General features: G+C 38.2%; 1 protein-coding gene across 10 annotated transcripts in view; it reads right to left on the reverse strand.

Moving 5' to 3' along the window:
- Wdr17 (WD repeat domain 17) overlaps window positions 1-18649 on the reverse strand; it is an 87159-nt gene extending 68510 nt beyond the window's left edge. For 2 of the 10 annotated variants that reach the window (XM_052752295.1, XM_052752293.1), the window contains exons 1-3: window positions 18485-18599; window positions 7933-8148; window positions 3005-3115 (exon numbers count right to left, since the gene is read on the reverse strand). In XM_052752295.1, coding sequence (XP_052608255.1) covers window positions 3005-3070 — 66 coding nt within the window. In that variant the 5' untranslated portion in view covers window positions 3071-3115; window positions 7933-8148; window positions 18485-18599. Of the gene's footprint in view, window positions 1-212; window positions 325-3004; window positions 3118-7932; window positions 8149-18484 lie in introns of those variants that run through there. The other 8 variants (XM_052752296.1, XM_052752299.1, XM_052752292.1 and 5 more) reach the window with 6 other exon arrangements.
- Between the last annotated feature and the right edge of the window lie 6806 nt (window positions 18650-25455).

Below are 25455 nucleotides of genomic sequence, written 5' to 3' on the forward strand. Positions count from 1 at the left end.
AGGTACTAAAATAGTAAGTAGGAAAAAATTAAAATGACATTTTATTCTTAAAAATCCATGATTTTGAATGAAGTATTAAAAAAATCAAGTATCAATAAACAAATCAATATCATTGAATTTGAAAACATACACTGGGTATTCAAATAAATCTGAATATTTGGAACTTCTAGAATATTTTTTCGACAGGGTCATAAAATAGATGTAAGACTTACATGATTTTATTAGGGTAAATCTATTACTAAGGAGATGGAATGAAATTCCCAGAAGCCTCCATAATTTTTTGTTGTAAGCATGAATAGTTACACAATTCGTGATTCTCCATTACTAAAAATAGAAAATATTCAAAATAGGAGATGTTGTAAGAGCTATCCTCACGATTTTTAAATATCAGCTGTAGAAGGTCACACAGAAAGACAAACTTCTCACTGTGACAAGTAGCATTTTACAGACAGAATCAATCCTCAATATCCTCAATTCATCGTGTCCTGTGGCTTGTGAACCAGGTGAGAGTTTCGTGTACATTCTAAGCATCTGGTATTTAAGGAAAATAATCCCTTTGGTCTAGAAATAACACAAGCACTTTACTGGTGAAAAACTAAGCATGAAAGCTCAGTGACTAATACAGACTTGTGGTAGGTTCCGGAAGAAAGCCTTTGCATTGTTAGAGCCACATGCTCATGGCAGTGTCAATGGTTGACGACACCAGGGATACTATTTTCATTTTGTTAACCTGTGTTCGAGGCTTGCTCTCAACCCGTGTACAAAACACACACAAGCACACACACACAGATTATGGAAAATTTACTCCTTCGTTGTTGGTGGATGAAATATAACAGAAAACAAGCCACAGAAGCATTTTGTATATTAGATTTTTAGAGGTAGTAATGTTTACTTTTGAATGTGTGGGGTTAGTATGAAATGAGAATAGTTAAAATTTAAATACAAATGATATGAAATTACAATACAGTCAAAAATAAATTATAAAAGTAAATTTGTTATATGTGTGTTTGTATATTTAAGTCATAAATCATCCTCACATTAAAGTACAAGGGTCAACATATTGCTCTAAATATCAAATTCACACTTATATGTCAGTTTTCAAACTCAACATTTTGAGTGTGTAATTTTTAACTCAGAAATTTGATTTGTTTCTTATTAACATTTTAAAATGGTGATCATGTAGGAGATACATATACAGAATCTGGAAGGTAAGCTGGCTGTCTAGAGTCAATACTCATGTGACATTTTCTACATTTTCAATGTGAATTTTCATCTCATCTGTGTCTGCATACAAATGAGTGAAGCTTGAGCAAGAAGGGGCCCAAACTCACAAAGGTGATATGGCCAGTTTTAGGGGTTAACTATTTTTCTGATTAAGAATACTTCTTTTAATGTCTTGGTTTAGTTACAAAGGCCCACATTAATACTAGTGACTGAAAAGAGAAAGACTGTAAGCCCTCACAGTCTCTATATGACACTCCAAGGCACTTTAACGTACATTTTAGTAAAAGGCATTTTTTATTAAAAAATCAGTCCTTTCTTGACCCTAAATTATACTATCACCATATGGATTGCCTGTCAAAGAAAATCTTCTTTGAAACATTCAAAATTAATTTGTTATATATTTAGTACTCACACACTTATAAAGGGCACTGGCATTGTAGTACAGTGGAGTTTGGAATCTTGCTATTAAAACTCATAGGTTGAAATTTCCCCATCATTTTGATTGCTTTATCCCATTACTGAAGTTAAGAATTCAGGATGGAGAGCTCTTTACTAAGTCACAGCATCTTTTCTGAAGGATGGCTTAGAATTTACTTTATGTGTGTTTTTCTCCAGTAGTAGATGGCTACTGGATCCAGAATGTTTATCATCTTGTTCCACAGCAAAGAAAAAAAAAAAGACTATCTAAAAAAAAAAAAAGTCCCAAGAGGCTGGGCACTGCTGAGCATTTATAATTCAAAAGAAGTAAAATAATGAGAAAACATTTGTGATGGGTGTGATTAGAACAGAATGCAAGGAAGTGAAGAAAAAGAAAAAAAAATTACTGCATGTCTTCAGTAGCATGTGCCCTTGAACAGTAATGAGGAGGACCATGGTCAAACCCCACAAAAACACTGTCTCTTTTGTTAACAACTTAATGCAAAGAAAATCCAGTCTTCTTCTAAATATCAATAAATTCTCCATTGGAAAAGTAAAATTTAAAACTTTGACATGGTATATTTTAAATAAGATTTTTTTCTTTTACTATTACAATGCTAAGTTATACTCTCTTCAAAATAATCTGCTGAATGAGTTGCCATGGTAATAGTTTAACTTCCTTTGAAACATAATTATAAGCATTTTAATTTTCTTTAACTTTATCAGATACAATATGGTACTCAGGATGTTTGTTTTTCCTCTAATAATAGTATCATAATGTTAAAAGTATTAGCATACAACTGCCTTCTATTTAATTAAATGTTTTTATTTATGGGAAAAGGTTTATAATCATTGGTATTTTTATACATGAATCATGTACAAAATATCATTTTATATTTCAATCGTGAAGACAGTCTGAAAATATCACTGTGATTTTATCTAAACAGAGATGATGCCTCAGGCCTAATTTCTTGCTATGCCCAAGACTGTGGCAGGAGCGCCACAGGTTCAAGGCCAGCCTAGGCAGTTTAATGAGATCTTGTCTCAAAACACAAATGTAAAGAGGGCTGGGCATACAGATCAGGGGTAGAACACCTGCTGTGCATGCAGGAGACTCTAGGTTCCAGTCAGAACTGAAAAAGAAAATCATCTAAAATTGGAATGGGAGAGCACCTTTGGTCAATGTATAATTATAGCTATCCTTATAAATTATATTCTTACTTCTGTTTAAATGGTTATCATAGTCTCAGAATTTTGTATTACAAAATGTCCACAAATATAAAGAATGGAACAGAACTCTGTAAGAAGAAAAGCAAGCAAAAAACCCATAGAAAATCGTAATTACAACACAAATGTATCTTACTCTTTGTAGTCCTTCATACCAATCATCTTGCTCAAACCAATGTGAGACGTAAGTCATCCAAGCCATAGACTGTTTGCACTTTAATCAAGTCAGCTGGAGAACTGTCAGCGCCTAAAGTAATAACAATGTGTTTCAACCAAACAAGTTTCACCAGGATCTCCCCGTGAAATCGTGTTCAGTACAAGAAGCTAATACTAGACAAACATTTTCACTGAAACAGTTTTAATAACTTGCACATAGCTGTTTAGAGTAAGCTAAGTCAGAAAACACAAACCTACATTCAAAAATGAAAACTAAAGTAATTTTATGTTGTGTAGTTCCAGAAAAAAAACTATCAAATATTAGGCCTTACTTTCATGTTCTAGAAACACCTTAGATTTAACTGTTTTAAGAAACAAGCAATTGATTTATAAAAGTTAACAGGTTCTTAAATTCCAGAAAAATAACAAAAAGGGAGAAAAATGTAACAGTCATGTACTTCTGTTTGTTTCTATTACAATACTTGAGAGATAAATCATTTTGCAGGTAGTGAACTACAAAATCAGATAGCTGCATAAAAATTTTAAAGATTGTGCATCACTTAATATAGTGCTAATAAGTTAGTGATGAAAATCACAATTTAATACTAGTTTAGTTTTATTTGCTTCTGGAAAAAATAATTACTAGCTATAATAGTATAATGTTTTATATATATATATATATATATATATATATATATATTACATTATATATGGTGTGGTGGTTTGAATAAAAATGGCCCCCACAGGGTCATAGGGAGTGGCACTAATAGGAGATGTGGCCTCGTTGGAGTAAGTGTGGCTTTGTTGCAGGAAGTGTGTCACTAAGGGCGGGCTTTGAGGTCTCAAATGCTCAAGCCTAGCCTAGAGTGACATTCACTGCCTGCTGCCTACAGACGCAGATACAGAACTCTCAGCTCCTTCTCCAGCACCATGTCTGCCTGCATCCTGTCATGCTTCTGGTCATGATGATAATGGATTAAACCTCTGAACTGTAAGCCAGCCCCAATTAAATGTTTTCCTTTATAAGCGTTGCCATGTTCATAGTTCTCTTCACAGCAATAAAACCCTAACTATGACACATGGAGAAAGAATGTGTTTTATGTTTCTATTAGAGTGTCTTCTCCTTCACATAAAAAGATAAGACAGGTTTTGTTCTGCTGTGGAAGGATGCACATGAGTGAAAATTCAGCATCACTAGTTAACTGAGAACAGTTTCATCCCTACTGTGATCCCTATTCTTTAGAAGTATTTTCACTAATATCTGCATGCAACTTCAGACCAAAAAGCACGAGCATAAATTCTTGCTTCTACAGGAAGTTCTAGGTGAATCTGGACCATGGCTCTTTATTTCACACAGAATTTTGTTCCTGATGACCTCAGAGTTAGAATCTCAGACCTCTTCTTACCCTCCTTATTCTCCTCTCTCTTTCTTATGCTATTTTGACTTGCATTTTGTTGTTGATTTTAGAGACAGGGTTTCTCTGTGTGTAGCCCTGGTTGTCCTGGAACTCACTCTGTAGACCAGGCTGGCCTCAAACTCACAGAGATCCACCTGCCTCTGCCTCCCAAGTACTGGGATTAAAGGCATGCACCACCACCACCTGGGCAACTTGCAATTTTTTAACTAAGTTATGACTTATGACTTTCATTTGATATTGAATCTTAGCTAGCACCACCCATTCTAGTGAATGCTTCCTAGAGCCAATTCTTCTCCCAGTGTATGGAGCCTACTCTAAGCATGCAAATCTCATCAACTTCATTTTAAGCCCCCTGTTTACCCTAGAAACTTCAGATTTTTACATGGTCATTTCAATATTAACATCTTCAAACCTAGCCTGTGTCTCTCACGGAAGCTTCCTTTTCTTTTTCTTTTTTTTTCTTTCTTTTTTTTTTTTTTTTTTTTTTTTTTGGTTTTTCGAGACAGGGTTTCTCGGTGTAGTTTTGGTTCCTGGATCTTGCTCTGTAGACTAGGTTGGCTTCGAACTCACAGAGATCCTCCTGACTCTGCCTCCCAAGTGCTGGAATTAAAGGAGTGTACTACCACCACCTGGCCAGAGCTTCCTTTTCTATTTCCAACATTTTTTTCTCCTGTTATGCTCATTTGGACCACTATCATCATACTCTTGGAAGTGACCAGAAGCAAACAACAACAACAAAACCCATCAAACTGCCTTTGATCACTCATTAATGTATCTTTTCTTCTCATTATATTTGTTCAGTAAGTTTTATCAAACCTTTACAAAGCCCTTTCCACCACTCTAATGCCCTCGCTTTTAACAAAACCTCTCATGATGTCTGATACAGACGACTGAAGTAGGCTAATAACTAGTGTCCTGATTTCGTCGCAATTCCCAAATGTATGAGGAGTTTGCTTCTGTGGTGCTGTGATAACCACCATGACCAAAAGCAAGGTAGAAAAGAAAGGGTTCATTTTTGTTTACAGGTTACCATCTATCACGGAGGAAAGCCAAGGCAGGACCTCAAGTCAGAGATCGGGGGCAGGGCGTGAAGCAGAGACCACAGAGGATTTTGCTGCTCACTAGCTGCTATCCCAAAGTTCCTCAGCTATTTTGTTTACATAGCTCAAGCCCATCCATCTAGGGATGGCACTGTCCACAGTAGTGTGGGCCCTCCTCCATCTGTTAGAAATGATTAAAATGCCCCACAGGCCAATCTGATGGAGGCAATTCCCCAACTGAGGTTTCCACTTCCCAGGTGACTCTAGCCTGTGTCAAGTTGACAAAAACTAACTAGCACATTAAATATGTATTGATCTTTACTTCCTGATGTTCTTATATGGGTAGTATTTACTCTTTACTGTGGGTAGTATCTTACCCTTTACTGTGAATAATGAGCTCTTTCATTTTTCAAGACCCAGCTTAAATATGTTTTTTCTTCTTCTCTTATTGTCAAAGTTCCTCATCTTTGTATAATAATATCTAATATTAAGAACTCCATGGTGGTTTTTTTGGGGTAGATATAAAGTGTGAGTTCTCTCAAGCCAAAAAAAAAAAAAAAAAAAAAAAAAATGTGCCCATTCTTCACTGTAAAGAACATATGAAATGTTTGGTAGGCACACAGTGTCAGGGAACTCTGCCATCTAGTGGTGGCACCCATGAATAAACAGCACCTATTCCTGATACTTGGAAAGGATACAAAAGCATGCATTCAGAATGAAATGAGATTCAATCATATAGGAGTTACAATCCATTTTCTTGTAGTAGAGCAGCTAACTAAAACAACTTACTAAAAAGCTTTAGAGGTTAAAACACAAACCAGAGTTGGTAAATATGTTTTGTAATCATGTCAAACACCAACTGTGCATTAGGTCCTTAAAAGCTTGGTGCAGTTACTGTTAATATTGTTTACGAGGTACATAATAGCTATGTCTTATTTACTGCTACCTTTTCAAAAGCACAACCTTAGCTCTTTGGATGAGAACGTCCCGTGAAGGCTCACCTCATGTACTTGGTCCCTCAGTTAGTGGTGCTGTTTGGGGGAGGTTTAGGAGGTGTGGCTTTGTTGGAGGAAGTACGTCACTGGAGGTGGGAGTTGAGAGCTTAAAGACTGATGCCATTTCTAGTTGGCTCTCTGCCTCTTGCTTGCCACTGGAGATGTGAGCTCTTGGCTTTCGGCTGCTGCCTTGCCTGCACCTGCTGCCATACTGTCCCCACCACATGGACTCTAACCTCTGCAACTGTGAATCCAAATTAACCCTTCTTTCTATAAGTTGCCTTAGTTGAGGTCCTTTTTTCAGAGCCAAAGAAAAGTCACTAGTACTGTAGCTGAAAGGTTTCTCTGATCCCGCTCGGCCCCCGCGGTCCTGTAGCCACTTATAAAATAGTCATTCACAGGCTTAATATTATTTACAAACTGGATGGCCTATGGTTTCAACTTCTTGCTAGCTAGTTCTTTCATCTTAAATTAACCCATTCCTATTAATCTATATGTTGACACATGGCCATGGCGTTACCGGTCTGCTGGAATCTTGCTCCTTGGGCAGCAGGCTGGCTTCTCTCTGACTCTGCCTTTCCTCTCTCTGTATCTCTGCTTGGATTTCCCACCTGCCTCTAAGCTGCATTGCCATAGGCCAATGCAGTTTTGTTTATCAACCAATCAGAGCAGCACATATTCACACCATATAGAAAGACATCCTACAGCACAGTACAGTTACTTAACAGTTTTTAAAGATTTATTTTAGTTTTAATCATGTGTGTGTGTCTATGAATATGTGCACATGAGTGAGGGTACTCTCAGAGGCTAGGAGAGTGCATCAGATACCCCAGAGCTGGAGATTGGGGCAGTTGTGAGCTTTACAGTGAGTGCTAAGAACTGAACTTGGGTCCTCTGCAGAAGCAACAAGTGCTTTTAATTACATCCCTATTATTTAACCTTACTTCCAATATTAAAGGCAAAATATTTCTTGTCATGTCATACTAGATTACATTGTAAAATATATTTTTGTTGCTACTTCATAACTGTAATTTTGCTACTGTTATGAATCATAATGTAAATATCTGATATGCAGGATATCTGACATGTGACCCCTGTGAAAGGGTGGTTCGACCCCCTGAAGGGGTCATGACCCACATGTTGAGAACCACGGTTCTATAGCTAATCCAGTGGTCTAAGAAGGATGATCAAGAAAAAATAATACTTTGCTTATTCTCCAAAGTTTGGACACCATCATTTCTGCTTGGATTCTATATTTACATTTGTCAGTCCCATTTTACTTGATGTCTCAGACCCAGACAATGACTATGACTCTGAAATGTTGCTATTTGCAGCCTATCCATTCTACACTGCTAATCTTCTCTCCTCCACATTGTACTATTCTGATATGCTGTTATAAAAGGACAATTACTTCCTAAATGGAGAAATGTGAAGCACAGTTTTAGCTTGGAATACCTGAAAGTACCAGGCACAGGTTGAGTTTGCATTTCTTTTCGCAATCTTTCCCACAAGTTTCAACTGAGAGCCTTGGCGAAAGGCTCGAGGGGGGTGTGGGAGAATCCTTCAGTGGCACTGATACGTAGAGTCCAACTTGCTTTAGATATTAATAGCCCTGTAGCACTGCACACTTTCCCAAATCCTCCTTTGATTAAAGAACAGTCCTTCAGCTTGCTGGAGAAAAGAGAGAAACAAACACTTGCTTTCCTGAGCTCCATCTCCTGGTTTGTTTGCTTTTTCTTCAGGTAAGCATCTTGGGCCTTATCCTCTACCAAAATAAAACAGATATTTGTCACTGCTGGATGAAGTGCAAGAAGCGTCTCCTGGATGCCAGGCATCCCACAGTCTGGCCATCACAGAAGGGAGTGTGGGCCCGGGTGCAGCGGGTGAGCCCCATACATCTCCCCTAAGAGCTCAGTCTGGGAGATGAATGTTAATGCAATGCCCCATTGACATAACACACTAATTCAACTGACATGTTACTAATGAATTGTCTTGATGCTGTGACATCATCTGCACAAATAACTATAACTTTGTCTTCGTTTAAAAATATTTACTGAGTATGTAGTTATCTATTTCTCTGCAGTTTAATTATAATTTATAACTGAATGATTATCTCCTGAAAATTTCAGCAAAATTTTTTATTAGAATCTCTAAGTCATTCCAATCTAAAACTATTGAAAAATAAACAAACAACAACCAAAAACAAGATTTGCATTGCAGTAATAATTCACTAATGCTAATGCAACTCTAAAATGTCCAGCATGCATTATAATATGTCATATACTAAATTTTTTTTGTTATTATACTATAAAATGGAGTTCGAAGATATGAATGCAACCAATCAACATTAGAGAAAAGCATTTTACTTTCTATGAAGGTCAGTTTGATTCAGCAGAAAAATCTAACAAGCTGTTTTACTTTTTATTAAGGGTATACTTCCCTGTCTAAAACTCATCCTTGTCGTCACTATTTCATAAAACTCAAGAAAACGGCAGGCTTGTAGATCTAATGCTAGTGAGACACACTATTTTCATCTGCCTAGTTGTGTAAGAGTGGTGCGTCAGGTGACGGCATTTCTGTTATGTGTACCTGACAAATGACACAAACACGCGTATGTAGACTATGTAACGGCGGCTACTTCACAGAAGGGACAGAAGTTCAGAACAGAAAGGGGGGAAAGTATCTTAACCTGCTTTATGAAGTCAAGAAGGCTATACAAAAGAAAGAAAAGTTTCAACTTTCAGGTAAACATTCTTTTCCCACACCTAAGATGAAACGGCACAAATGGAAGAGATTGTGCAATGTGAGAATGAACAAGTGGGTGGGGCAAACTGACAAAGAATATGAATGGTATTTCTCGTGTGAGGGGAGGTCCTTGAACCATTTTAAACACACTGACAATCAGATTTGGTGGTTGGTAAATAGTATCTAATACTATGCAGGTAGGGAACAGAACAGCAAGGTAGGAGCTACATAAAAAATGACAATGTCCTGAGGGATAGGGAAGACTCAAGGAAGATTCTAGATCTCTGCCATTTAATAGGGATATTATATATGGGGTACTGCTTTATACAGATAGCATGCCAGTTTTCTGACACTCTAGTGGGTTCCCGAGTGAATCGACTCATGAACTAGGTTTATTTCACTCAGTTTTGATGCTGTCTGTCAGTGATTGGTGGGCCCTGTTGCTTTTTCTTCCCTAGGGAAAATCAAAACAGCAGGGTAGAAGCAAACAAAACCCTACACACATGAGACAAGATAGACAGGAAGAGGGGGCTGGGGTCCCGCTGTTCTCTCAAACCATGACCCTAACACATGACAAGATGTCACTGTGTTCCCACTTGTAAGGATTCTACCTCCTCTCAACAGTGCCACACTGGGGACAAAGTCTTCCCCATACAGACCTTCGGGGTCACTCAAGCTCCAACCTAACAGCAGAAATATTTAGTGCAGACAGTAGCTAGGACATCAGATGGCAACAGTTAGAACTAATCAGAAATGGAGGCTTAGACCCAAAACATGGTGAACGGTTAGAGATAAACATTTTGTGTATAATTTTGGACTCCTCCACTGGCTAAAGAACAAGCAGAGGAAATGATATAAAGTATGGACAGTTGAATGAAAGAAGTAGTCAAGGAAATTAAAACACGGGAGAAAATAATAGGAGTCAAAGAGGAACATTTTGAGAGATTTCCAAAAGACCAAGTAAGATTATAATTTAAACATCTGCCTTACATCCAGGGATTAAGAGGTAAGGGGTTGCTAAGCATAGTTGCTCATACCTGGAGCCCCAGGATTAGGGAGGCTTGGGCAAGAAGGCCTCTATTAGTTCTGGGGTCTATACTGAATTTAAAGCTAGCCAAACTCTATCATTGCAAATTTTAGTTATATGAGCTGGTAATATGAATTGAATTTTTTGTTGCCTACAATTAACAGAAACTTCATTTTTACTTAAAATATTATGAGTAAACACACACACACAAATAGTATCACATCAGTCAAAATAATATCTCAGGGCTACATTATAATCTAAGAGGAGTTCTCACTAAAGATAAGCTTTAAGATGGATATAATAGTTGCTTTTTGAAAGGAATGAGTATCTTAAGTGAACCACTGATAATGCTGATAGAAATTCAAAAGCCTTAATCCCAGGAAGAATGTATACATTTTATTGTCACTAACTCATCATATGTCCTCAATTTAGGACAAAAACAGGCAAAAGGACAAAACGGGCTGGGGAACTCAGTGGGTAGAATACTCACAACACAAGGGTGAAGACTTGAGTTCAAATTCCCTGAGCCCATGGGAAACTGGGTGCAGCGGCAAGTTCTGAAATCTCAGTGCTTCTACAGGGAAATGGGAGGCAGCACTGAAGAATCTCAGACGCTCCTAAGTCAACTAACTTGCTGAATGCAGCTCTCAACAACAAACGGAGGTCCTGTCTCAAGCCTGACCTCCACATGTGCCTCATGGCCTGTGTACACACACACACACACACACACACACACACACACACACACACACACACACACACAAAAGTAAAGATGAAACGTTCTATAGGAACAAAAAAGATAATGGGAAGAGGGAAGAGGCAGAAAATGTATGATATGAGAAAAAACATTCAAAATACATTGTGTGTGTGTATGTATGTGTGATGTATATACGATGTATATTTGTATTAAATGTCCTTATGTAACCAAGTATCATTCATGGTGGATATACACTGATGAAAATAAATAAATATAAAAAGATTGCTTTTCAGTTACACACACACACACACATACCTGTTTATATATCTAGGAATATGCAGTTCATTCTTTCACAGTCTTCTGAGCATATATATTATATATATATATATATATATATATATATATATATAATATATATATGGTTTTTTGAGACAGGGTTTCTCTGTGTAGCTTTGCACCTTTCCTGGAACTCGCTTTGTAGATCAAGCTGGCCTCGAACTCACGGAGATCTGCCTGCCTCTGCCTCCCAAGTTCTGGGATTAAAGGCGTGCACCACCACCGCCCAGTCTTATAAATGTATATTTAAGTGTTCCATGCAACTGGAGAAAATTCATGTTGGTGTCATTTCTCACTGTAATACCGGTTTAGAAACCCAGACATATAGCTGGCCCTGGTGGTGAAGGCTTGTAATCTGAGCTACTTGGGGTAAGGCATAAGAATCTCAAATTTGAGGCTTGCCTTAGGTTACAGAAAAGTTCAAAGGCAGCCTGGGTGATTAGTGAGACCCTATCACAAAGTAAAAAGTCAAGAAAAGCTGGTGTGTATTACAGAGGTGGCATGTTTTCTGTCATGTGTGAAGACATAGGTTCAATCACTAATGCCGAAACAAAGCCAGTGGAAAAGAAATCAGATATAAAATCAGAGTAACAATAACTATATATTTAGCTGAAGAATTATTGTGGTCTTACTGTATTACAGAGTGAATATCATTCATCTATGAAGGAAAAAACTGAAAAATCATCTTATAAATACAGTAATTTAGAAAAAAACTGCACATGTTATCTTGATAAAAGTATTTGACCAAAAATTCTAGACTTCTGAATGTTAAGAAAAACAAAAATCTGGAATGTTGAAGGTATTATAATTTTTAAAATATATTAAGCAGAAACCCTGAATATGATTGTGAAGTTAAAAATGAAGACAGCATATTTTGAAAGAAGGCATATGGCACACAAAGTTAGCTACAAAAGTTCAAATATTAGGTATTGTTTCCACAGATAATGACATTTAGGAAAAGAAGAGAAAAAATAATAATTTATAATAATTTATCATTTAACATATATAATCATTAGATAAGAAATTTTACCTTTAGGTAGAAACTGATGCAGACTATTAAAGAAATTTTGATTCAAAGTTACTTTTGTATTTTAAAAAACAAATAGGAAATGACAAATTATAAAAAAAATGAAATTTTGTGATAACATGCCATTAAATGAATGTAAGCATTTCAATAAAGTATATTAATATACAAAGAATTCTTAGAAATAGATGATTTGGAAAAAAGTCTTCAGGTAATTTATGTAGCCTATTATTAAAACAATTACATCTATATTCAGGTATGTGCATATTATTAAAAATTAAATATAGATCAAAGAATAATTAGATATTTCTGAATGATAAGATTTAGGCGAATATAATAGTCCTTTGACTATTTATAATTTTATTGACCACTTTTCAAATCATTTAAAAACATAAACAGTATTTTATAATTCTCTAAATCAGTTCACTACCATATGTGTTTCTCAGGTGACTGGCAACTAAGACATTCTCTACAAATGCAGGTATCTGGATAATTGTGGTTGGGGTGTGGCAGCATACCCTCACTTGATTTATATGCTCATCAAAGCAAGAAAACTATTGACCAAGGTCAACAGTAGAGACAATTTGCCAGGAAAGGTGAATCTTCTAAGAATAAGGATTAATCTCTTAAATTCTTATCATTCTTGAGTTTGTATTTTATAAGCCTGACACATTTTATGTAAAGATTCTCAGTCTATGTCAATTCGTGATGTTCTTAAAAGCTTAGGTGATAAAAATAGGTCACAATAAGTACAGCATTAGCCTACTTTGAAATCCTGGATTAGGTGAGGAGTAGAAAAGAGTAAGGTTATTAAATGGTTTTAGTTTGGGCTTACAAACTGACTATTTATACATGTGTAAATTTCAATTTTTCAGCAAAGCCAGGAGTTGTGTGTAAGGTCTAATACTTGGCATCAATCAGAAGCAAGACACCATTTTAAAGAGGTACAAATGTGAATGAGTTATTTTCATCGCCCATCTAAATATAATTATTTCTATGTAAGTGTGTAGACATGTGTTTATATGTGTGAAGTTGCATGTATGTCCAGCTATGTGTGCACATATATGGATGTATGTGATACCAGAGAATGGCCTTGGGGGTCATCGGCAGGACTGCTGTTCATTTCCTTTGAGATAAAGTCTCTCATTGGCCTGAAGCTCCCCAATTAGGTTAGAATGCATGGCCAGTGAGTCCCAGGGATCCTCCTGTGTCTACCTCACCAGTACTTAAAGCTAGTTAAAAAAAAAAGTCTGAGGAACTTGTTAGAAATTCTTATTTAGTAAATATGTGACCTGCTGATTTATTGTTTATAAGCTCTCAGGAAAGCTAATGCTGCTGGTTATGGTACACTTTTAGTAAATGACTTATAGATATCATTTAGTACCAAAGCAGGTGACAAGCCTAGGTTTTAAACATGTCCCACTTCAGAGTTTTGATTATGGGTAGCCATAATCTATGCTCTAGATACAACTTCCTAGAGCATCTTCATTCTAATATTCTTAATTACTAATTGTTAGTGTGTTGGCTATGTAAATTTATGCAACAAGGGGTGCACTGGGTTGAAGGACCATATTGCAATCACAAAAGACGTCGGATGCAAAACTTGAATTGCATTCATTTATAAGCAAGTCAACAAGCTACAGTAATTGTGGAAAGGAAGTTTTAACTAGTATTTTAAGTAAATAGTTTTATATGATGAGATCAAATACATGTATATTGTTTGTTAGTTGCAAGCATTACTTTATGAATATATAAGTAATTTAAACCTTAACTATTTGAAATAATTGGATTAGCACTGGAAGAATTACAATGAGAGAGAAAATAATATTGCGAGTAAACTTTGTGACTCTTAAGAGGGAATGAAGAAGGCTAGGAATCCAGAGCCCAAGGGGTTCAAGACCAGGCTTCCATTGCTAAATTCGAGTGCCAGTTTGAATGCCTTTGGTCCTCACTCAGAGAATAACCATGTTCTAGGGATCCTTGCATCTCAAATTCTGAAATGATTCCTTCAAATACACTGTCATATTTTCATCTAAGAAAAATACTAGATAGAAGGGTGGAGTGGCTTATGCCTATAAACCCAACACTCCAGAGGTTCATACAGGAGGATTGCTGTGAGTCGCAGGCCAGTCTGGGCTCCAGAGTGAGCTGCAGGCCATCCTTGCTGCCAGTGTGAGATTCTATCTCAAATAAAACAAACAAAATACTACATAATTACATCATTGAGATTTACTCAAATGTACATTAAAAAAAGCAAAGAATTAAACGTAAGCTATTATTAAGCAACTACTCAACTTTCAAGACTTCATGTGCAGATATGTGTACAAGAAAATGAAAGCTGTTTTATACCATATCAAACATGAGTGTTCTGTGTCATAAGACTTACTTTCTACCTTCCAATTATAAAGTAGCTTTTCTACATATTATAATATGACATGTAGCTTACTATACATGACATTTCCTGGAAAATTAACCATGTTTATAATCTAAGGTGTCAAGAATTTGGAAGAAGTAAAAAGTAAACCTAAGAAAAAGGAAGGCTACTTAAGGAACTCTGCTTTGAACTCCCCATCTCTGGGCATTTGAATCAATGAAACAAACATTAAATGTTCTAACATTCTCATCGACATGTGGGGATTTATCTCATGACTCTTCTGCCAGGGTTACCTGCACATGATATTTATCAGACAACCTTGACCAGGCAAATAGTTCATCAACAAATGATGTTGATGAAGTATCTCCTATAGTGTTTTACTGTTGAAGATTCATATTACTGCCAATTTCTGGGTTGCTGGGTTTGATAAATTGGAATGCAGAATTCTAGGAATTTGGAGATAGTCTAAGAAGCCATGCGCTTTAAGTATCTGTAAGGTTATAAAAGCAGTATCTTTATCATTGCAAACAGAAGCATTATTCCACATAGCTGATAGTGAGATGTACAGACAGGACCAGCTGTGGCTCCTAATTCAGAATGCCCCTTCTCCTTTCTTGGCAAAATCTATGGCAAATTGTAAATAACCGAATTTCCCTTCAACCTTTCTAAAATGATAATGGGATTTTCTTTCTACATATGTCTCCAAACAGCTCTAGCCAGCACATGTTTCCAACCAGCTTCTTGAGAGTTCTTTCCTCCACCTGGCTTGAAGCCTTGGGTAAATAAGCTTTTCAAATCCTGGCCTGTAGGAGGTTTTGTTTCTCAGTGTTGGCTCCTGGGGCGGTGACAGTAGGCAGTCAGAAGTAGTATTACATAGTCCTATGCAGGCCTGGGATATGGGGGTCATTAGCCTCACAAGGGTTAACAGCTCTCAGCCCGTGGTCTGCGACCTTTGACCCTGAAGATTAAGAGCTCTCTGAAACTTTTCTAGTGATCAACATCTACAGGTTCTCTTCCTCCAGCCCTGGGCACTCTAAAACTTTCAATTATCAGTGGTCACTGCCAGAACCAGGGGTATCTGCCTCTGTCTCGAAACACTTGGAAGCCAGAGCACCCAGGGGGTGTTCAAAAACTAGAGTATCCAGTGTGGTTGGGATCACTCCAGCATGGGTTTCCCCTCCCCAGTGGCAGCAGGATCCATGGAGTGGATAGTCTGTAGCATCCCTAAGGACTCCACCCCGCCTTTTCTTCAGCAGTCAAGCAGTGACTGCTGGCACGTTGTGCTAGGAAACCTGTCCCTGGGGTTGGCAAATCCAGTGTTATGGAGTCGATGCTTGGTGCCAGATATGCAGCATAAGATGATGTGAACAGACCCGAAAGAGATTTAACAATGCTTCACAACTTCATAGCGCCCACGGAGTGGTGAGTCCTTCTTAGAACTTTAAAAGAGTGTCAGACAAGAAATCAGTTTTCCTCCAGGTTTTGTTTCTATAGCAGATTCTCCAGGGGAATTTCTAAAATTCTCTCTAGGCATTCATATGTAATTGCTTGCTCTCAGATCTCAAAGGCACAGTCTCATTAACAGTGGAAGAATAACGGCTATGATATTACCAAAGGGCAACGTATGGTCATACCCACTGGAAGTGTCACTTGCCGCTTAACATGCTTCTAATACAATGAAGCATGATTAATAAGGTCATAAGAAATCCTTTTCTGTCTCCTAATAAGGTTTATTTAAAAATAAAATATTCTGCATAAGCTATCCATCCGTGAAGATACACTGGAAGTCACATGACTAGCATTCCATTCCTCCATGCATAGACACAGTATCACCATGAATGGCTAACTAAACTGGTTATTCATATACTATTACCTACTGCTATTCTTCCTATATATATCAGATTTCAACTAAATCTAGAATATGGGAAGAAAATGCTAATCCTTCAAATTAATGGAACTTTCATTTTAGTCTTCAATACAATGCTTCAGAAAATGAAATTAGGTTAAGTTAGGGAATTCATACATCTTATTAATAATGACATGGTAACCATTCGTGTTGAACTTGGATGGCTCAGCAGGTTAAAACAAACAAAACGTACAGGCAAACAAACACAGAACAGGTCATAATCTTCTTGAAATGATTCAAAGAGCACCCTTGGCCCATCTCTGCTCAGGCTAAGGACTTCGAAGTCATTTACAGAAAACAATAACAAAAACAGTCTAACTCTTGTCAGCTTTACTTAGAGCAGATGAACTTTAAAAATGAATTTTCTAAGCTAATTCATTTATAGCATTCTATACATAATACTATTATATATTGTGACCAAAATGTACCTTTAGAATTCCAATATACCAGTTTTTAATTATAAAGTTAAAGAGAATAAAGATTTTTGAAAGTCAATTACATATAATATTTTCCCCAGATGTATATGATTCTTTAAAAATTTCTATTAAAATCAACATAAGGGGATGTTAGAGCAATATAAATTAAAAATCCACTAGTCCTGATATGTGTGTGTGTTTACATATGTATGTTTATAGAGCACACTCAAAAACATGTTTTTCCCTTTGGGTCTTTTGAAATAGATCATTAGATCATTTTCAATTTAGAAAACTTCCCAAGCACTCTTAATTTAACTCCTAAAACTACCATGTGTTACATTAATCCATAGATAAGCAATCCACTAAAGCAAGTTCTCCACATTTGCTTAAACCAACAACTTTTCAGAGTCACTTAAGTTTATTAGACAATCTCAGATTTCTGCCTTCCAACATAAAGCTATAATCATGGCGTGGTGCACTCAGGCAACTCAGAGAATAGAGGAATACTCTTTCCATACACGTTACAGTCACCACTGTGACAGTGCTAGGCTCTCCCCATGTGAAATAATAACAAGACAATTCATGAACCAACAAATATGTAGACTATTTCTATCTTTGTTGAGTTCAAGTTTTTAAATCCTCATAAATTCTCTAGCATGTAACTAGCTTTTGATTATTGCAACCCAGAAATGATACTATCATGCTAAAACTAAACCTAATATTCTTGGGTTTTAAATTGAATATTTCATGTCTGTTAAACAATAAACGTGCATTTATTTTTTAGTTTTCTTTAGAGGGTAGTTCGTTCTGAATAAATTAGAAATATAACATATCTTCAAATCTATGTTAAAGACAGTTATGTGAAATAAATGTGACTTGTGTTTGGTACATGGGCCAATTTTTTAGTGTATTTCATTCTAATTGATTTTAAACATCTTAGTTTTTGCTCCTATGAATATCTGGATACAAAAAAATGGATATATGGGGAACAGGACCAGAAAGTATTTTCATGATTTCCTTAATATGCAATAATCTTTCCTCAGATTTAGCATTGCCCTTTTAATATAGCAGATTTCTTTTTCCAAGTTTTCTTGGTACAACTATTTGAGAGGGAGAAGGTAACCTATGCAAATGCGTCTGGCACACTGACAGAGTAACATTCTAGGCTCTAGACATCCGTATGCTTAATAACCTCAGAAATCACAATCTAGACACAACCACAGCTTCCATGCAGGAGTTCCCAGACATGACTGTTGAGTTCTTAGCGTGCCTCCTCATACTCGGGTGTGTGGCAGTAAAACTCCGGGGATGAGCCCCGTTAGGTACCACAGTTTGCACAGCACTGCAGGAGGCACAGAGCCCTGGACCGAGACCTCAGAGTGCTGGTTTCTGACAAGAAGCCAACTCACTCAAACATCCCCCTCTTCCACCGGGCACTGATCGGAGGACTTTCACACTTTGTCACCCCACCGGGAGCCTTACCTGGAGGAGGAGGCAGCAGCTGCAGGTGTGGACAACCGCAGGTGCTGAAGCGGGAACAGCCAGAGGGAACGCCCCGGCCCGCGCACCCACCACGCCCTCCTCATTCAGGGGCGGGGCATCCCTGAGCATCCCTGAGCCGGGGGCGGATTTTCCGCCCACCCTCCGCAGCGCAGGGTGGGGCCGACAGCACTCTGGGTCCCGCCCCCCCGAGCAGCACGTGACAAGCATACTAGTGTCTGATTGGAGCACCTGGGGCAGAGAGGCGGAAGTCTCTGGTGACCTCTGGAAACCCGTCTGGGAGCGGGTTGGTTACCTAGCAACGGGGCTGCTGTGGAGAAGAGGCAATTCCTAAGCACTAGGGCAAGCAAGCTTCAAGCAAAGCGTGTGCAATGAGATTTTAAAAGGTGGGAAGGTGGGGCAGAAGGAGTATGACCCACCAGCGTTGCAACTCCCTTATAGTCCACATCAAAGTTGTACCATATTAAAAAAAAAATGGATCGAACGAACAAGAAACAAGTCACCTGGCTTCTACATTAATCTTGAACCATTGCTTGGAATGTGAGTGTAGAATGCTGTCTGCCCCGCACTTTTTACTGTCTGATTGGCTCAAGTAGGCCCATGGACCACATCTGTGAACGTGATTATTTCGATTAGTCCAGCTGCATGCATTTAATATATCTGTCCATACAGTGAGCAAAAATGTATTTCCCCTGTGGACTCTGGTGGAATGCAAATGCTTGCTGCTGTTACTCATGTAATTAGGGTCTACATATTTCTGAAACAGCTTCTTTAATTAGGCCCTTTAGTCAACACATTGGAGGAAATTGGCCTTCGTGTACTTGAAACTGACCTAAAAATGCACAGTATTCACTCCAAAGGGAGTCAGCAGATGGTCAGAATCAACATGAGTGGACATGGCAAAGGAATACTGACTCAAATTGCCCCAAATAGTGTGTTCCACCATGGAAATAGTAACAAACTCTTTATAGTCACGGAACTAAAGTCACAAATCAATGCATTTGTCAGATGCTTTGGTGGGAGCATCAGGAAAGCAGGTTACAGAAATCTGGGAAATCTACTAGATGCTGTCTAAAGACATGCTGAGCCTTTGGTTACTGGAAGCTAATGGTCTGTTAAGTTAATACATTTGAAAAGTTTTACATAACAGTGAAGGGGATTTTATATCAGATACCGAACAATAAGCAGCTACAAAAGGGAGTAAGGTGGGCCCAAACAATTTTGGCTATGGATCTACAATCATGAACATTCTAATTAGTTAACCAGTCTACAGCCTCTTCTACATGACTGTGAATTTTTTTCAGAGAAATTCAGCTCACAGAGTGTAGTTCATTATGACATTTAGAGCTTAAGTCATATGCCAAGTTCTGACTAATCATCTACCCTTACAAGAGAAATTCTTGGGAAATAATTCCTATTCACCTTCACAATACACTTTGCTGCTATTTTCCTCCAACATATTCTCTAGAGATACTGTTCCCTTGGGATCACTTATGCTATATTTGTAAATCGAAATTTACTTAAAAGTTGACTGTCCTTGTAGAAAATAAATTAGCTAAAAGTTGAGACTATTTCTTACAGCTGTTTGCCCTACATAATAACAAAGTAATAATAGCATGTCTCCAGTAAGTGTTTGATGAAGGAATGAGTGAATGAAAATTAAATGGCACACAATATACCTGAAAAAGTATAAGAATGAATACATAGAATGTTGTGTGTTATACTGTAAATGTGGTTATACAATGTGGCTGTGAGTTGATTTCAGCAGAGGGCGTTTGGAGAAAATTTTCTTTCAGATTATTCAGGAAACAGAAACAAATACAATTTCATTAGACAGAAAAGGAGATGAGCAAACTGTGCAATGGGGACAGCACAGGGAAAAGCACATCATGAATTTAATTAATTTTGTCATGCTTGCCTTCTTTATGGAGGTGAGGGTGGCTATCTACAGATACAGAAGGGTCTAGAGACTGGGAAAGAAAAGATAAAGCTAGACAAATAGGAAAGCCAGATTCGGAGAGATACAGAAATCAGTATTAAGTCAAACATTAATCTCCTATGGGCAAGAGAATCCATTTGTCTTGGTTGGGGTTTCCATTGCTGTGAAGAGACACCGTGACCATGGCAACATTTAACTTGGGAAGGCTTACATTTTCAGAGGTTTAGTCCATTATCATCATGGCGGGAAGTATGGCAGTGTGCAAGCAGACATGGTGCCGGAGGAGCTGAGAATCTACATCTTGATCTGCAGATGTCAGGAAGTAGGCTGAGTCTCACACTGAGCCTGGCTTGAGCAAAGGAGACCTTAAAGCCCACCCCCACAGTGATACACTTCCTCCAACAAGGCCACACCTACTCCAACAAGGCCACATCTGCTCCAACAAGGCCACACCTCCTAACTGTCCAATTACATTCAAACTACCACACCATTAAAATTAGTAAAAATCAAGCTTTTTCTTAAGGAATGATATCTTGGAGGTTGTACATAAGAATACAGAGTGGTAAAAGGTATGCTTGATTAGGAGAGAAAAAAAAGACATGTTGATTGTTTTGGCTATCACAATGAAAACAAGAATGACGAGAACATTCCTATGAAAAAAATGCTACAATGTTTAGAATTGGCTTATCTTCCTAGTAGAGAAATGAATGCTTGATAATGGACGTTAAGAGAGAAAAAAAAAATCTCCATGTAAGAAATTATGTTGAAGGAGGTATTCACACCCAGCCGTCTCTAGCTGTGCTCTCACTGTTTAAAGACAAAGAAAATACTGACACATGCCAAAGATTGTTGAATCTATGGACATATACACTCGTATGTCTGTGAATGCCACTCACATAGCACACATGTGGATGCCGGAGGACAACTTGTGGGAGCTGATTTTCTCCTTCCACTCTCTGAGTCCTGGGACTTCAAGTCTGGTGGTCTGAGCTGTCTAGCAGTTTGGTTCAGTGGTTTTTTTAATAGGAGAATTAAAAAAGTGACAACCCGAACTAGATGCAGAGAAACAACATGATCTCATCTCTAAAGGAAGGGTGGCTTCACTCTGCTCCTCAGTCTTTTATTCGATTGATATTTGATGTGATGTTCCCATCTCACCAGGAAAGTATGTGTCAGTCACTCCAGATGACTGCTATTTTCTGAGTCATTATTAGTTCTTACCATTGCAAGTACATGGAGCTCATTATCATTAAAAAGTGCATAAAATATGCTAACATGGTACAAAAGGTAAAAGCAAAGTTTAGACTACTGCTTCCAGAAAGTATACCAGGAGCCATTTGCTATGAAAACAAAGCAAGATGTTGCTGTGTTTGGGAGTCCCATATGGAGCAATTTGTTGAAAATATTTCAGAAGACTTTGAGTCCCTAGATACGACCATTTTTTGTTGAAAACTGGCTGCCAGCAATGATTTTTAACCCAAGGTTTAAGTCTTTTAATGACACCAGGTTAAAGGGAAGTTAATTTTTCATCTTATTTTTTTAATCCTAAAATCATAACAATAAGTAAAAATCCAATCTTCATAAAAATCTGTTCAGAGTATGGCTAATTCCCTTTGGGTATGCTTTTCAGAGCTGTTACAAAACTAAGCCTCAGGGCATTGCCTCTGTTACCATGGTATTCTCAGTTCATAGAATGCTTGCCAGAAAGAAAATCTCTCAGAAATCCATTATTAAATATAAAACCAGTATATTGCTTTATATTTTTCATGATAGTAAAATTTAAAAAAAGATAGATTTTATGATCTAGATCTTTTTTTTCTTTTTTCTTTCCTTCCTCTTCCTCTTCTCCCTCCTCCTCCTCCTCCTCCTCCTCTTTTTCTTCTCTTTGTATTTGCATTGTTTATTTATTTATTTATTGGTTTTTTTTTTTTTTTGAGACAGAGTTTCTTTGCATAGCCCTTGCTGTCCTGGAACTCACTCTGTAGACCAGACCGGCCTCTAACTCAGAGATCTGCCTACATCTGCCTCCGGAGTGCTGGGACTAACAGTGTGCACCACCATCACCTAGAATTTTTTTTTCAAGAAGTACAACAGGCTGTGGTTTCTTTTTTTTTTTTTTTTTTTTTTCCCCTTTTTTTTTTTTCTCCTTTTTTTTTTTTTTTATTCTTTTTTTTTTTTTTATTAATTTATTTTGCAATACAATTCAGTTCTACATATCAGCCACGGATTCCCTTGTTCTCCCCCCTCCCGTCCCCCTCACCTTCCCCCCAACCCCCCCCCCCCCCATTCCCATCTCCTCCAGGGCAAAGCCTTCCCCACAGACTGAGGTCAACCTGGTAGACTCAGTCCAGGTAGGTCTAGTCCCCTCCTCCCAGGCCGAGCCAAACAATCCTGCATAGGCCCCAGGTTTCAAACAGCCAACTCATGCAATGAGCACAAGATCTGGTCCCACTGCCTGCCTGGGTGCCTCCCAAACAGATCAAGCCAATCAACTGTCTCATCCATTCAGAGGGCCTGATCCAGTGGGGACCCCTCAGCCATTGGTTCATAGTTCATGTGTTTCCATTCATTTGGCTATTTGTCCCTGTGCTTTATCCAACCTTGGTCTCAACAATTCTCACTCATATAAACCCTCCTCATTCTCGCTAATTGGACTCCCAGAGATCCACCCGGGGCCTAGTCATGGATCTCTGCATCCAGATACCTCAGTAGTTGGATGAGGTTTCTAGCACAACAATTAGGGTGTTTGGCCATCCCATCACCAGAGTAGGTCAGTTCAGGCTGTCTCTCGACCTCTGCCAGCAGTCTGTTGTGTGGGTATCTTTGTGGATTTCTGTGGGCCTCTCTAGCACTTTGCTTCTTCCTATTCTCATGTGGTCTTTATTTACCATGGTCTCCTATTCCTTGTTCTCCCTCTCTGTTGTTGATCCAGCTGGGATCTCCCGCTCCCCCAAGCTCTCTTTCCCTCAACCCTCGCCTTTCATTACCCCCACTCATGTCCAGGCTGTTCATGTAGATCTCATTCCATTTCTCTGTCATTGGGTGATCCCTGTGTCTTTCTTGGGGTCCTGTTTTCCAGGTAGCCTCCCTGGTGATGTGAGTAGCAGACAAGTCATCCTTGTTTCATGTCTAGTATCCTGCTATGAGTGAGTACATACCATGTTTGTCTTTCTGAGTCTGGGTTACCTCACTCAGGATGATTTTTTCTAGATCCATCCATTTGTCTGCAAACCTCATGATGCCATTGTTTTTCTCTGCTGAGTAGTATTCCATTGTGTATATGTACCACATTTTGTTTATCCATTCTTCAGTTGAAGGGCATCTGGGTTGTTTCCATGTTCTGGCTATTACAAACAATGCTGATATGAACATAACTGAACAAGTGCTCTTATGGTGTGGTTGAGCATTTCTTGGGTATATGCCCAAGAGTGGTATAGCTGGATCTTGGGGGAGATTGATTCCCAATTTTCTAAGAAAGCGCCATATTGATTTCCAAAGTGGTTGTACAAGCTTGCATTCCCACCAGCAGTGGAGGAGAGTTCCCCTAGCTCCACATCCTCTCCAGCATAAGGTGTCTTCAGTGTTTTTGATCTTAGCCATTCTGACAGGCGTAAGGTGGTATCTCAGAGTTGTTTTGATTTGCATTTCCCTGATGATTAGGGATGTTGAGCAGTTCCTTAAATGTCTTTCGGCCATTTGAGTTTCCTCTGTTGAGAATTCTCTGTTTAGTTCTATAGCCCATTTCTTAATTGGACTGTTGGGCATTTTGATGTCTAATTTCTTGAATTCCCTATATATTCTGGATATCAGTCCTCTGTCAGATGTGGGGTTGGTGAAGATCTTTTCCCATTCTGTAGGCTGTCGCTTTGCCTTGTTGACCGTATCCTTTGCTCTACAAAAGCTTCTCAGTTTCAAGAGGTCCCATTGATTGATTGTTTGTCTCAGAGTCTGTGCTACTGGTGTTCTATTTAGGAAGTAGTCTCCTATGCCAATGCATTCAAGACTACTTCCTACTTTCTCTTCTAGCAGGTTCAGAGTAGCTGGATTTATGTTGAGGTCCTTGATCCACTTGGACTTAAGTTTTGTGCACGGTGATAGATATGGATCTATTTGCAGCCTTCTACATGTTGATATCCAGTTTTGCCAGCACCATTTGTTGAAGATGCTTTCTTTTTTCCATTGTGCGCTTTTGGCTTCTTTGTCAAAAATTATATGTTCATAGGTGTGCGGATTAATGTCAGGGTCTTCAATTCGATTCCATTGGTCCACATGTCGGTTTTTATGCCAGTACCAAGCTGTTTTTATTACTGTAGCTCTATAGTAGAGCTTGAAGTCAGGGATCGTGATGCCTCCAGAAGTTGTGTTGTTGTACAGGATTCCTTTGGCTATCCTGGGTTTTTTGTTTTTCCATATGAAGTTGAGTATTATTTTTTCCAGGTCTCTGAAGAATTGTGTTGGTATTTTGATGGGGATTGCATTGAATCTGTAGATTGCTTTTGGTAAGATTGCCATTTTTACTATGTTAGTCCTGCCTATCCATGAGCATGGGAGATCTTTCCATTTTCTGACATCTTCTTCAATTTCTTTTTTCAGGGACTTAAAGTTCTTGTCATATAGGTCCTTCACTTGCTTGGTTAGTGTTACCCCAAGGTATTTTATGTCTTTTGTGGCTATAGTAAAGGGTGATGTATCTCTGATTTCCTTCTCCGCTTCTTTGTCCATTGTATATAGGAGGGCTACTGATTTTTTTGAGTTGATCTTGTATCCTGCTATGTTGCTGAAGGTGTTTATAAGCTGTATCAGTTCCTTGGTGGAATCTTTGGGGTCGCTCAAGTATACTATCATGTCATCTGCAAATAGGGAAAGCTTGACTTCTTCCTTTCCAATTTGTATCCCCTTAATCTCCTTATGTTGTCTTATTGCTCTGGCTAGAACTTCAAGTACTATATTGAATAAGTATGGGGAGAGTGGACAGCCTTGCCTTGTTCCTGATTTTAGTGGAATTGCTTTGAGT

This window comes from Peromyscus californicus, unplaced genomic scaffold, assembly GCF_007827085.1.
Source record: "Peromyscus californicus insignis strain IS unplaced genomic scaffold, ASM782708v3 Scaffold_23__1_contigs__length_62951481, whole genome shotgun sequence".
Lineage (NCBI taxonomy): Eukaryota > Metazoa > Chordata > Mammalia > Rodentia > Cricetidae > Peromyscus > Peromyscus californicus.